This window comes from Cataglyphis hispanica, chromosome 22, assembly GCF_021464435.1.
Source record: "Cataglyphis hispanica isolate Lineage 1 chromosome 22, ULB_Chis1_1.0, whole genome shotgun sequence".
NCBI classification, from domain to species: domain Eukaryota; kingdom Metazoa; phylum Arthropoda; class Insecta; order Hymenoptera; family Formicidae; genus Cataglyphis; species Cataglyphis hispanica.
The window spans coordinates 517501-530233 of NC_065975.1; the positions used below are offsets into that span (position 1 = coordinate 517501).

Genomic DNA, 12733 nt, shown 5'->3' on the forward strand with positions numbered 1-12733 from the left:
TTCGCATCAAATATCTGTGGTCCATTTAAAATCTCCTTCTATCACAAACAACGTTGCGACACGACAGCAATATTATTTTGTTATTTCGGATAATCTAATCGCATAATTTAGCTAATCAGCGAAACTTAAAAATTGGAAAATTTATTTTTTCTCCTATTTTTAGAAAATTTATTTATTGATTTAGAAACACATTAAATATATTTCCTTGTTTCTATTTATAACACATTTTCCAGTAATTATAATATATGTGAAATGAGAATCATCGAACTAAAATTGCTTGTATGAAAGATTTTATTGATGTCAAATTTAACATTACGTCTCACAAGAATTGTCGCGAATATTAAATTAGTATTGCAACAGTTTTCTTTTATTATTTCTTCTCTTATTCTTCTCTCATTCCGCCGACTTTAACTAACCAAAATCTACCTTAAAATTGCACACAATACATATCGAGCGTATCGATACAATGCAAAAATCTTTTAAAAGAAAAGATGAATAAACAGTTCTTTCTTTAACTTATGTATTTTCAGGTCAACAATGGTCTTATAATCCTTGACGAAGGATTATATCGTTTTCTATACACTTGCATCAAACATGCATAAATCTTAAATTTAAATAATTTTTTTGAAATGCGTAGCTCTTTCTCTCCCTCTCTCTACATGAAACAATACAAACCTTAGGGTTGGAAGTAACGTGTTATTTGTAACGCCGTTAACGTTATAATTATTTTTTTTTTTTTCGATAATTGTAACAATAATAGCGTTATAAATTTTATTTGTGACGGAAAAAATAAAAAAGAATTTTATGTAAAGTTTGTATATAAAAAAAGTAGCGAAAATTGTAATGACTGTTTAGTTTTTGAGTAACGATAACGAGTTACTTTTATAAATGACTTATAAATGACTTTATAAATGACTTTCTTAATCCTGTAAATACATAAATTAAAGAAAGAATTGTTCATTTTTTCTTTTAAAAGATTTTTATATTGTATCAATGCGCTTGTGTATTGTGTCATTTTGGTAAGTTTTCTATTTCATAAATTTGTATTTCTTTATATATTGTTGAGTCTAGCGACCACCCATGATGCATTCGGTCTGCATTAGCAGAAACATCATTAACTTGTTCTTTCTTTGTCCTTATTAACTTAAAATATATGACATTATATGTTCACGTAAAAAGTATTGCGTATTACGTGAAAATATAATTTATCTTTTATTTTTTACTATGTCTATGATTCCTAAAGCCATAAAACACAAATCCAAAATATATAATATATCATAATATCAAAAGAAAGTTCGAGATGTATTCTCATACGTCGTTATTTCTTTCTTTGAAAAAAGAAATAATTTTATCTCGTGAAAATCAAACTTTAATATTAATTTATTAATGCTTTTTTATTTTAAATATCTGTTGGATTTTCTATCTCCGATTCGCGTTGAAAAACGATTTGCTTGTACCAAAAGGAAAATGAAAATCGTCGGAGGAGCAAGAGCATTCTCGAGTTGCAACTCACACGGGTCCTCATTATGTCGATGTCTCGCGATCACGCCAAATTTAGTCGTCTCTTCCGGGCCCGGGTTAAAGCGTCTTGTCATTCATAGAAAAGCACCCCCGCGCTCAATTCACCGTACCGCCTCCATTCCCATGTATACAAATTTTCGCTGCTCTTTTGGCTGCATAACCCACATTTTCTATGGTTGCCGCGAACGGCGATTCGCAACCCGTTATTTTCCGATGTTTCCCGTGGTCCCGGACGACGGATGAATGCGTTCGCTATTTGCATCTGCCGCACCCTCACACAGACTCACGTATATTTTATAACGGTATCGGATGGCCACGCATTTACCCCGTCACTTTTTCCGAAATGCCTGAATTTGCGAGATAGCCATGAGTAGCCAGATGTACTGTTAGATCTGATCATATTCTCAAATGACAGAATCCACGATAAAAATACGAACATTTACAAACATTTTTCAACGAAAATTATTAATAACAAAATAAATTGTATTTATAAATTATATACTCTTAAATAAATTGCATTTATAAAAAAATTACGTATAATACGGATTGACTCTCTTTACCATTTTTATTTTCTGTATTCTTCGAGAGAGGAAGAATTCGCTACATTTAATTTACATGGAGAATATATTATATTACAATATGTACGCACAGAGTATTGTGTTATTGCCACACAAATTCCTATACGTCGAAAGATAGCCGCGTGTTTCAATCACGCAATGTTTACGTGATTTCTTATTTACAATTTCTCGACCGTGGATCATGCAATCGTGATCGACTTATCTGTGATCCATTATTGATTTTGTAATTAGTCTATGACTCAAGTAAATGACTAAATTGAATGATTAATTAAGCATTGACAAAGATATTACATCGCTATATATCAAATTTTTCGATAATCTAAATTTTTAATATACATGTTTATATATATATAATAACAAAAACCATTTCTCGCATTAACTTTCACTTGCAAGATTTAAAAATTCTAATCACATCAAAAACTGATGCGAAAGCATCGGAGATTTAATCCGTATTCACTACTTATCGATTGTAAATTGAGATGTGAATTATTCATTGACATCAGACATTCTTCATTGTTGATCATTTTGATACTATTCAATAAGCAACGCATGCTTCCGTGTAACGTTCCGTTCGGATGTAAAATTTACATTTACAAAAAGTTATTGCAACGACAGATCATTTTTATAAATATGTTTAAAGACATTCAAAGATAGATAATTTACAAAACGGCAATCTATAAAAAATCGTTAGAAAACCTCAATTCATCTAAAGATATCATATAACACAAAAACTGGCCGGAAAATCTTTCTACAAAAAAAAAAAAGAAAAGAAAAGAGAACGTTGCCGCATGGTGACACAAGACGTCCTAAAGATGACTACATTAGCGGTAATTAATTTTCAATTTATCTTGCAGGCAGACAACCAAACTTCATGTTACCTTATTTTTAATGTTGCGCACGTTTATATTCATTTCTTTCAGAAACATCTTTTTTACTTACAGTACGTGATATTCTATATTATTAGCTGTATATATATTTTAATTCCATTTTCATAAATATTTCTGTATAAGAATCAAATTAAATTATTCGTCAATATTAATTTTTTTAATGAAATAATTTTGCTAAATATTATGTATGTAAAATAATGACATGACTGGATATACAAGTGAAATAAAATACTCATAATGTAAGAAATAGTAGTCAAACTATGAGTGTGTGCAGGACTTTTGGAGCAGCATGGTGTTCGGTTACTAAGCTGAACGGCAAAGAGTTGAGGCACGAAAAACGTTTACTCATGACATTTATTTGAGAAACCATCTAGAGCATTATAGTCATTTGAAAACTCGAGTATTGTAAGCTTTCTTTCGGTTTCGTCATCGTTGTGATCAGTTCGTCGCGACAATGCGTGTTGAAAGATACTTTGTGTCCGGATTTGAAACGTTTTTGTATTTCAAACATAATTTTATATCAAGTGTATATGCTTGTGCTTGTGCAAATATGTAAGATTGCTTTTGTCAAATTTCAATTTAGATCAAGTCAAAATGAGATCAATCAATTTGCGGCGTTTAATAGTTCGAATTGATTGATCGAATTAATTGAGATAATAACATCTTCATGTGTGTGCGTCATATATACATACATTAAAATATATTAGATAAAATAACGTTACAAATGAACCTTTCTACTTTTACTTTCTCCGTATTATTGTTTAGACTGAAGATTATGTATATTCTTAATGTTCTCGATGCCATTAAAAATCATTAAGAACAACAATATAAACTCATTAAAAATTATAATATTCTGCATAAAAATAATGCAACTAATGAAATTAACGCCTAAAATGTTATATTCCTTATCTAATATTACAGTTGATTCTTTATCATTTTTTATCGAGTTTGGCCCCAAGACGGCCCTCAATGATCGCTATATGTTAAAATGTACAATATAAAAACATTTAAAATGATACTAGTCGATATTTTAGATATATTAAAACGCTTGAAGCGCTAAATGTTAAAAGAATTTTAATGGAATTTATATAAAACTTATGATCAACATTTACGCGACGCACATTTTTTTTTATTTCTTCCGGCATAACATTAACTTTTTCAATTTATCAGTTAATTTTTCTTGAAATTGTTTTTAATATATATAATTAGTTTCTAATGTGTTTTTAATAAGGTTGAATCAAAACTACCTGTTTTAATGCTATAAATTTAAACATACGATCTAGTAATGCTATCACACATAAGATTTATTATCAATCTCGATAAACTCGTATGTAGTAATAATCACCGATGACATCAGCTGTGTTTCTCACAAAATAAAGGGAATACGTTACGAAAGTTTAATATAACATTCTGGCGTACGCACGCCTCGTGGCGCTATCATCATCCCTCGGGGCAACCCGAAGCGTATTCTATAACAGGTTCTCATTCACTTGCACACACATATTATATTTAATTAAAAATATGCATTTATAAAAAGAAAAATTAAATATAGATAAGAAGTTTCTGAAATATTTTCTAAATTTTCTGCACTTAATATTGAAAAGAGCTACATTTACGATATCGCCTTAGATTAGATCGTCTTAGTTTTGTGAAAATGTACGTTTAATTATACGATTAAAACTCAACTTTAACATATGGAAAAGTATATAAGATAATGCATAAGTAAGAAATGCATTAAGCGACGATTTCTTTACTTTTCACGCAAGAAAATTTGTGCAAGGTTCTACGCAGGACGCTTTTCTTTGTCACCGCAGAGTGAACATTTCAATTCAGGTTGAGAGCCGGACTTCCCAAAATATCAAGATATTGGTCAGCATGTCATATGGTCAATAGTGAGTGGCTGCGTGGGCGAAAGGAGATTGCAGGCTGCAGATGCGTAAAATTCAGCCGTAATGTCGAGAGAACGGAGGCTTGCCACAACCCTTTTCCCACTGTGACATCCCGATGTGTATTGTCCGTTAAGCCGCATGGTTCAGGTAACGGTGAATGCGGGGTGCAAATCCAAAACTGTGTCAAAGGGCCGCAATTTGCAAAGGACTATGTCGAAACCGTGACGAAAATCACTTTCCAATCGCCTTCGTGCGTGATCGATTAGCGTCAATTTTGTAATCTCGAAAATGTCTTCAATGCTCGTTAAAAAACTATATAATACATAGAATTGAAACGTGGATTAAGATCGTCGTTTCATAAAAGTCTCACTGTCAATTTGTTTCAGTTAAACATACGTAATATATCAGATTCTTTATATTTCGTAGGAAAGATTTTTATTTTTCGTATTGTATCTGTAAAAAAATCTCATGATAGTTAGGCAACTCTTTATATTGAATAAATATATTTCTTATTATACATTAAAATATAAATCTTTAACATTTTATAATTTTTTGTTACATCGAAAAGCCCTATTGAAAAAATTACAATCGAAATTATCAGAGTTGAAAGAATTATAATTACAATATATATATATCTTTTGAAAATATTACAATATATATACTTTTTGATTCCATTAATATTAAAACTATTTTTATACTTCAAAATGTTATTATTGAGTGAATTACATAAATTTTGTAATTATATAAAAGGTTAATGAAAAATATCTCATTCCTTCAAATATTTTAAGAAATAATTATTATTTTTACATACACTTATTGTAAGTATTGTACATAATTAATAAAAATATACACGATGACAGATGTTGATAGCAGCTAATTGGAAACTATTCGCGTTTAGTTACATGTGGCAAGTCGTATTTTCCGCGAACGCATTTTATTTTGACACCAGGTACATCTCGCAATCGACCAACCCTACAGAGTACTATATTGTGTTCTTGCAAATTGTGACCGATTCCTGAAATAATTTAACTCACTTAAATTTTCCAATATGAATTACGATATTCCAAATGCCTTCAAAATGCCAAAGTGCCAAAGCCGTTTGCTGCAAGCAATGAATTACAAGTCTTACCAGGGACATATGCCGTCATTTCCCGGCCATTCGATAATCGTACAATGACGCATTTGCGATTTGCGGAATTAGGCTTTTTCGGTTTCTTAATGATGGTTTTCAAAACAACGCCCTTCATAAATGGCTGGCCACTGAAAGGATTCTTCGAAGGTTTGCGTTTCTTGTATGGCCCATTTCTCCTGAGCATTTGCCACAACGTGCTTCCTAATCTGATCTGTTCTAATCCTAAATCAATATAAATAATCATGCAATCGTTCATTGTAATTATGAAGAAAAATAATCTGGAGGCAAAATATAATATTATAAATCAGTCATTATACACATTGATTGATATTATTCAAAAACACTAATCAATGTATGTAAAGACTAATTTGTAACCGTTCTGTCATAAAAGAAACTTCATAGAATATTATAAACAAAACTATGTACATCGCTACATGTGTTCATGAACTCTTTCGCAAATTTTATTTTTCAAATTTTTTGCATTTTTCGAGAATAAAAGTCATTTTATAAATGTCGTGAAATATTCTATTTTAGAATTCTCATTTCAAGAAGGATATATACGTAACAGTATTGTTAGCATTTTTTCTTCATTCTTTCTTAACAAATTGTAAAATATTTTTATGGAGTCTGCTTTCTAAAAGTAAATGAAATTCCTGCTATGAGATATGAAAAATGACTTCCTTGACGTTGAAAGTGAAAAGAATAGTTTCTTTTGTTTGAATGAAAGCTTATTAAGCATATTAAAGATTTGTCATTAGTTTTAAAATGCTTCTTTATTGTTATTTTTTATATTTTTACTCTCTTATTTCTTTACGATTTAAAAAAAATTGTAATTATTATAACAAGATGCCAAATAACAAATTGAAGCAAAAAGATAAAAATATCTCATTTGCAAAATAAATGTTATTATTTCACTGTTACATCATTTCAAAATATTTAATAATAAATTTATTCGTAAGATTTACAATTTGGAAAAATCGAATGTGTGTAGAAATTTTAAAGAATTAAAATTCTTACAAACTTAACCCACAAGATTTCGAGAATTTATTTAATTTTCGAGATAAATATATGATTTCTGAAACTTTAAAAACTTAAATCTCAGAACAGAGCTGATTCTAAAAAAATATATATATATATATTTTTCTTTATTATAAATTTTTTTATTATAAATATATATATATATATATATATATATATATATATATATATTAATTATGAGTATATTTTATACAATTACTTATTTTATATTCTGTCTATTTAGTTTTATTATGCTATTGATTGAAACATCAGTATTTCCAATATCATCAATAAAATTTGATATATTGTGGAAAAAGATGTCGTAATTTAATGAGAAAGAAATTTTATTCAAAAAGTTGTACTAAAAAGATCCTTGTTACAAGATGAACATTACTTTTTTCCTTTTTAGAATGAAATGTCAAAGGTAAAGTGACAATTTTTCAATACAGCTGAACTGTGACGTATCGTAGCGATCTGTGCAAGAAAACCGTACCATTGTTGTTCACTTCACGAAATTCGACTGACCATCGTCTGTCAATACGACAGATGTCCAAAGCCGGACACTGGCTAATCCGGCCTAAGTTAGGGTTAACTAAACCAAGAGACACTATTATGCACGAAAGGCAAAACCCTTTCTCCAAAGATGAATGCGCAAGATTACATTGCGAAAATTTTCGACGTCGCTGTTGCGCTTTTGTTGCATAGTTGCAAAACTTACCTTCCCTTTCCTTTCCTCTTTTTTCCCTCGATCTACTAGGAAAATCTTTTCTATTGCATTCTACAAGCTTATGGTTAAAAAAATTAATTCATTCATTACAGCTGATAAAATTTCGAAATACTTATTGAATTATAACGTAATACGTTAAAGATTAATAGTGAATAATTAATAGTAACTCATACACGCATACAATATTTATTATATTAAATTATTAATTATATATGATATTAGGGACTTTTTCATCAAAGTGTCTAAAAAAATCGTAATCTTTAAATCAAAATAATTGATATATAAATATTGCAATCTAAAAGATTTTTTATTAAAATATATCAATCTTAACATTTTTTCAATCCTAAAATTATATATTTATAAAGATATATGTATAGATGCAAAATATATATATATATTTTTTTTTTCGAAAAGTTTAGAAATAAATATATTTTTTTTCTGTAAAATGTGTGGGAAATATAGATCTATATAAATAATTTAATCTCTTGATCAGATGACAAATGGAACAAAAATACTAAGAATAGAGATAAGTGCCATACAAAAACTAAGTACATAAAATTTTATCAAATTGCATTATCAAGTTGACGAAATTTCCAATTTTGATAAGGCGTCTTTTGCAAACGCTCTCATAAGTGTCTCGTGAATGGCACACGTGTGGGGGGCCCAGCCCTTTGTAGGGACGCGAGAAAAGCGGAAAGGGGAAAACACGCGAAAACCGTCCTCGTACGTCCTGATCCTCCCCAGTGACAACTGGTCAACCGCAAATGGACACGTCACCCCCCTCAATTCCGAACGATTTTCGCCGTTGGTCACAGAACTCCGTCTTTACGCCGTCCGAGCCCTTTCTTGCGAATAGGATCCCTTTCTGTATTCTGAGATCTCTGTGGGGATCAAAGAGGTGAAAGCTGCGCGTATTTTCGCAGTGGAATAATGTCTGATGGGAAATTTGGCCGACTTCCTTCAAATCTCGAACACTCCTTTCGCGCTTGCCGGATCCGAGAAAATCGCAGAGATACATATCTGCAGGAGCGCCTATATAATAGGTCCTCTCGAGAACCATTTCGCAGTTACGAGAAATACGAGGAATGCTCCTGACATTTTACATATAATATATTGTGATTTCACGCATATATTTCAGTAAATGAGTTATCAAACGACCGATCTGTTTTTTACAACTCAACTTGTACCTCGATTTTTGATTTTCTAAAATTGAGCTTACTCTTCTCATATTAATATATAATTAAAAATAACTCAATATAAATAATAGATAATAGTATGAATAATATTGTAATTTTTTTATGGGGAAGAGAACTACTGCAAAATATTAGTTGTAAGAAAGGGCATACATGCAAAGCATATATTCTGTATTCACAAGACAAAGTCGATAATAGGCTGTTTAAGATTGAGAGCATTTCAAAAATTTTCTTTCTCTGTTCCATATCTACCAAGTTACAGTTTGTTATTTTTCTCAATATCAAATTGCAAAATGCTAGAAATGGTAGATCAATAGCAAATTGTTGTCATAATAAAAATATATAAATGTTTGATCTATGTATGTATGCTGATGTGTGGAAATGTTATTTGGAATAGATACAAAGACCAATTTCTCATATAAAAAAAATTATTATATACTACTTGTGTATATATATATATATATATATATATATGTATGTAAAAACTTGAACATTTTATTACCTTGTAATCCTATATTCACACATGTTCTTGCGGCATTTAGTATGCTTCCTGTTAATACCAAGGATAAGATGTCAAAATTTGTTATTATATAAACTGATATTACGTAGCATTACCTTGGATATAACTATTCCCGTAGAACTTGGTCAGACTTGACGCGCCACCTAGAAATAAATAAACAAAAATTAATTATATATAAAGCTAGGATAGCTTCGCACACAAGACTAGATACATAGAATATTTTCCCTACACAATGGACATTGTATTTTATATATGGGAAATTAATTCTTAATAAATTAACTGTATAAATAAATATTTCGTTATTAAAATAATCATTTTTAATAATCTTTCCTTTCTTACTACATGTTAGAGGTTATATTGAAGGTTAGGTAATTGAGAAAACATTTAAATTATATCACGCAGTGATCCGTACCTCGGGTGGAATTTGTTATGCAAGCTCTTGCTATATTTATCACACTTCTGCCCAAGACATTCATGATTAACGTAATTAATACACTTTTCCTACTTAACTTTATTTTGTGTTGTTCAAGCAAGTTATTGTAATCACTAGACACCTAGCAGCGACAAAAAGAACTGTCAATAAAGATGCATCTAAAACAGAAATTCTACTTGCCGATTGTAAGCAACTGAAATATATGATATAATCAAAATATATATAAAATACCTTTATAATTCAAAATACGCCATGGGGAAAGATATTCCAAAGTTATTAAAAAGTACAGAGTTTATTCAGAAGTCGCAAGATATAAAACTTGGAAATAAATGATTAAAAAAAGAAATAGAATCGAAAAGAGGATTATATCGATATTAATATTGCTCATAGTTTCACTATCCGTGATGGTAACCGCTGCCAGTCGTAAGACCACTGCCATGTTCCAATCCTGCACCATATCCGTGTCCTGCTGTATTGAATCGGAGTCTTGCCGCGTTATATCCGAATCCTGCCGCGCCATATCCGGATCTTGCCGAGGAATAACCGCTTCCTGTTGCGCCATATCCGAGTCCTGCCGCGCCATATCCGGATCTTGCCGAGGAATAACCGCTTCTTGTTGCGCCATATCCGAGTCCTGCCGCGCTGTATTCGAGTCCTCCCGAACCGTAACCTGGTCCACCGTGTCCTAAACCGAGATCACCGGAATAATCAAGACGTTGCGGTGAATATAGGGGCGCGTTGTAGCTATTGGAATAGGCAAGTGCAGAGATACCATGACTCAGAGAAGTGCCACCGAGATAATTCTGTCCATAATCTAAAATTAAAGAGAAAAATTATTAGAAAAATAATAAATATAAATAAAACAATAAATAATTAATAATTGTTAATATTTTTTTGTAATTTTACATATAAGAAATCATTATTATTTTATTATAAATTTATATATTTTCTTAATTAATAAAAAAGTGTATTATTTTACAATAGTAAGATTTTGTCAATATTTTTAGACTAAATCACACAGTGCATCTAATTGATAAATATATTAAAATATTGCCATGATAAGAAACAATAATCCAGATAAGATAAATTTTGACTCTAATAATTTTTACCGTTGTCATATCATTATAGCTATTTATTAATTATGAATAAAAATAAAACAATTTTGAATAAAGATTACCTGCTCCAATAGCTAAAGAATCTCCATGAAGCACAGACCCTCCAACAAATCCGCCATGACTTAAACCTAGAACACCTCGTTTGTCTTGTCTCTTCACTTGTGTCTCTTTGCCAAAAATAGGCATTGCCAGACTGAGAATGGTTAACAGAAGCTGTAAAAAAAAAAACCTTCATGAAAACATTTATAATATATTTTCACTTAATAGATATTTAAAATCCAGGAGCTCCATCTTTTTAACCGTTGTTACAGTGTATATATTTTTTAAATATGTATATAAATACATATGAGATATAAATAATAATTTTGCATATAATATATGAAAATTTCTATTCCTAAAATATATCCGTAATAAAAATTTGCATATCACAAATCATTCAAAAATTGAGGAACCCTGTCGAAAATAGTGCTGCGATTCTATTAACGATACAAACTGTTTTTTTTTTTTTATGAACTGTGTGAAAATTACTCACTATAGTATTCATGATGACGATGATACGGCGATGCAGGAATCACTATTGAAACTGATGTAGACCTAACGATACGCACCCCCTTTTATATCCTGGTGGAGTCTTTTTTTTTTCTCATTGTATTGTATTTCACCGAGACGAATTATACATGTATATGTCTCATATATCTATGTGATGTAATATGCACACCTAGATAGGAACATAGAAGCAGTATAGCGAGTCAAGAAGGTAGAGGTATATGGTTAATATGCCTTTCTAAAACGATTTTTTTATAGCGCATTCGTCACAACAATGAGCTAATGCATAATCAAAAATTAACGTTAAAATTATGTCAAATTTCTCTTCAAATCTCTTCAAAGAAGACAAAATAATACAAGGTGTTTGAAAAATAACTATATACCTATTTTAAATATTAAAAAAAAAAAAAAACATTTAGCGAACAATTAATCTTTCTTCATCAAAGACATAGTCATCACTACAAAAGTTGAAGAAGATTTCCGACAAGAAGGCAAATTGAAGCTTGTTTTTTTGCATGCTGGTGAAATTCATTTTCAACATTATTTGGAAAAAAGGATTAATTTGCTAATAATGTTCGATAAATTTTTTTTTTTTTTTTGATATTTGAATTAGCTGCTTTTCAAACAAATATATCAATCTATATCAAGTTAATTTTTATTATGTCATTTAACTTAATTTTCTCGTTATTAATTAAAACAACATAGAGTCTTGGAGTCTTCAAATAATCATCACCTACTCACTTTGAATAAGATCATAATTTGAAAAGGTAGTTCCATTCCTGAATTAGTGTCTTAATCTTTATAAATATAAAGATTATATTACGCTCGACGTTCTTCTTTCTCTTCAGTATATTTATATTAAATATACTTAAAGATGTATCATATAATTTTTTCGACCTAATAAACACGCGACAATGCACGACTTATTCTGATCAACTTATACGATATAGTGATATGCATTTTTCACGCATCTTAAATTTCATCTACAAAACGAAACTTTCACTGTCGCACGGCTCTGCGACGATGGTTTTCAATTGCAGTTCGGTTACGCAGATATTTTTCCACCCACTTCGGGTTCGCCTCTCTTCCTCTCTGTGGCAATCTATCGTTCTACAATTGACGAAACAGAAAGGAAAGAGAATGCAAACCATCAAGATGTTTCAAAATTTGGCATA

General features: G+C 30.3%; 2 protein-coding genes across 3 annotated transcripts in view; both read right to left on the bottom strand.

Moving 5' to 3' along the window:
- Positions 1-5648: 5648 nt before the first annotated feature.
- LOC126857647 (40S ribosomal protein S12, mitochondrial) lies at positions 5649-10027 on the bottom strand. Its single transcript, XM_050607294.1, has 5 exons — positions 9877-10027; positions 9560-9607; positions 9447-9494; positions 6005-6229; positions 5649-5890 (listed from the first exon to the last, which is right to left on the bottom strand). The coding sequence occupies exons 1-5, from the start codon at positions 9938-9940 to the stop codon at positions 5760-5762; spliced, it is 516 nt and encodes a 171-aa protein (XP_050463251.1). The 5' UTR covers positions 9941-10027; the 3' UTR covers positions 5649-5759.
- A 143-nt stretch (positions 10028-10170) lies between these two features.
- LOC126857641 (uncharacterized) overlaps positions 10171-12733 on the bottom strand; it is a 63009-nt gene continuing 60446 nt past the window's right edge. Inside the window, exons 1-3 of one of the 2 annotated variants that reach the window (XM_050607288.1) lie at positions 11545-11697; positions 11075-11225; positions 10171-10711 (exon numbers count right to left, since the gene is read on the bottom strand). In XM_050607288.1, coding sequence (XP_050463245.1) covers positions 10293-10711; positions 11075-11225; positions 11545-11556 — 582 coding nt within the window. In that variant the 5' untranslated portion in view covers positions 11557-11697 and the 3' untranslated portion in view covers positions 10171-10292. Of the gene's footprint in view, positions 10712-11074; positions 11226-11544; positions 11698-12733 lie in introns of those variants that run through there. The other variant, XM_050607287.1, reaches the window with a different exon arrangement.

What these genes read in the sequence shown, in the direction of transcription:
- LOC126857647 (XM_050607294.1), bottom strand. Translation starts at nt 9,940, where the DNA reads ATGAATGTCTTGGGCAGAAGTGTGATAAATATAGCAAGAGCTTGCATA. An exon ending in CATAACAAATTCCACCCGAG is followed by an intron (nt 9,608 to 9,876) that starts GTACGGATCACT and finishes ATTTATTTCTAG; the next exon opens with GTGGCGCGTCAAGTCTGACC. An exon ending in CGGGAATAGTTATATCCAAG is followed by an intron (nt 9,495 to 9,559) that starts GTAATGCTACGT and finishes TGGTATTAACAG; the next exon opens with GAAGCATACTAAATGCCGCA.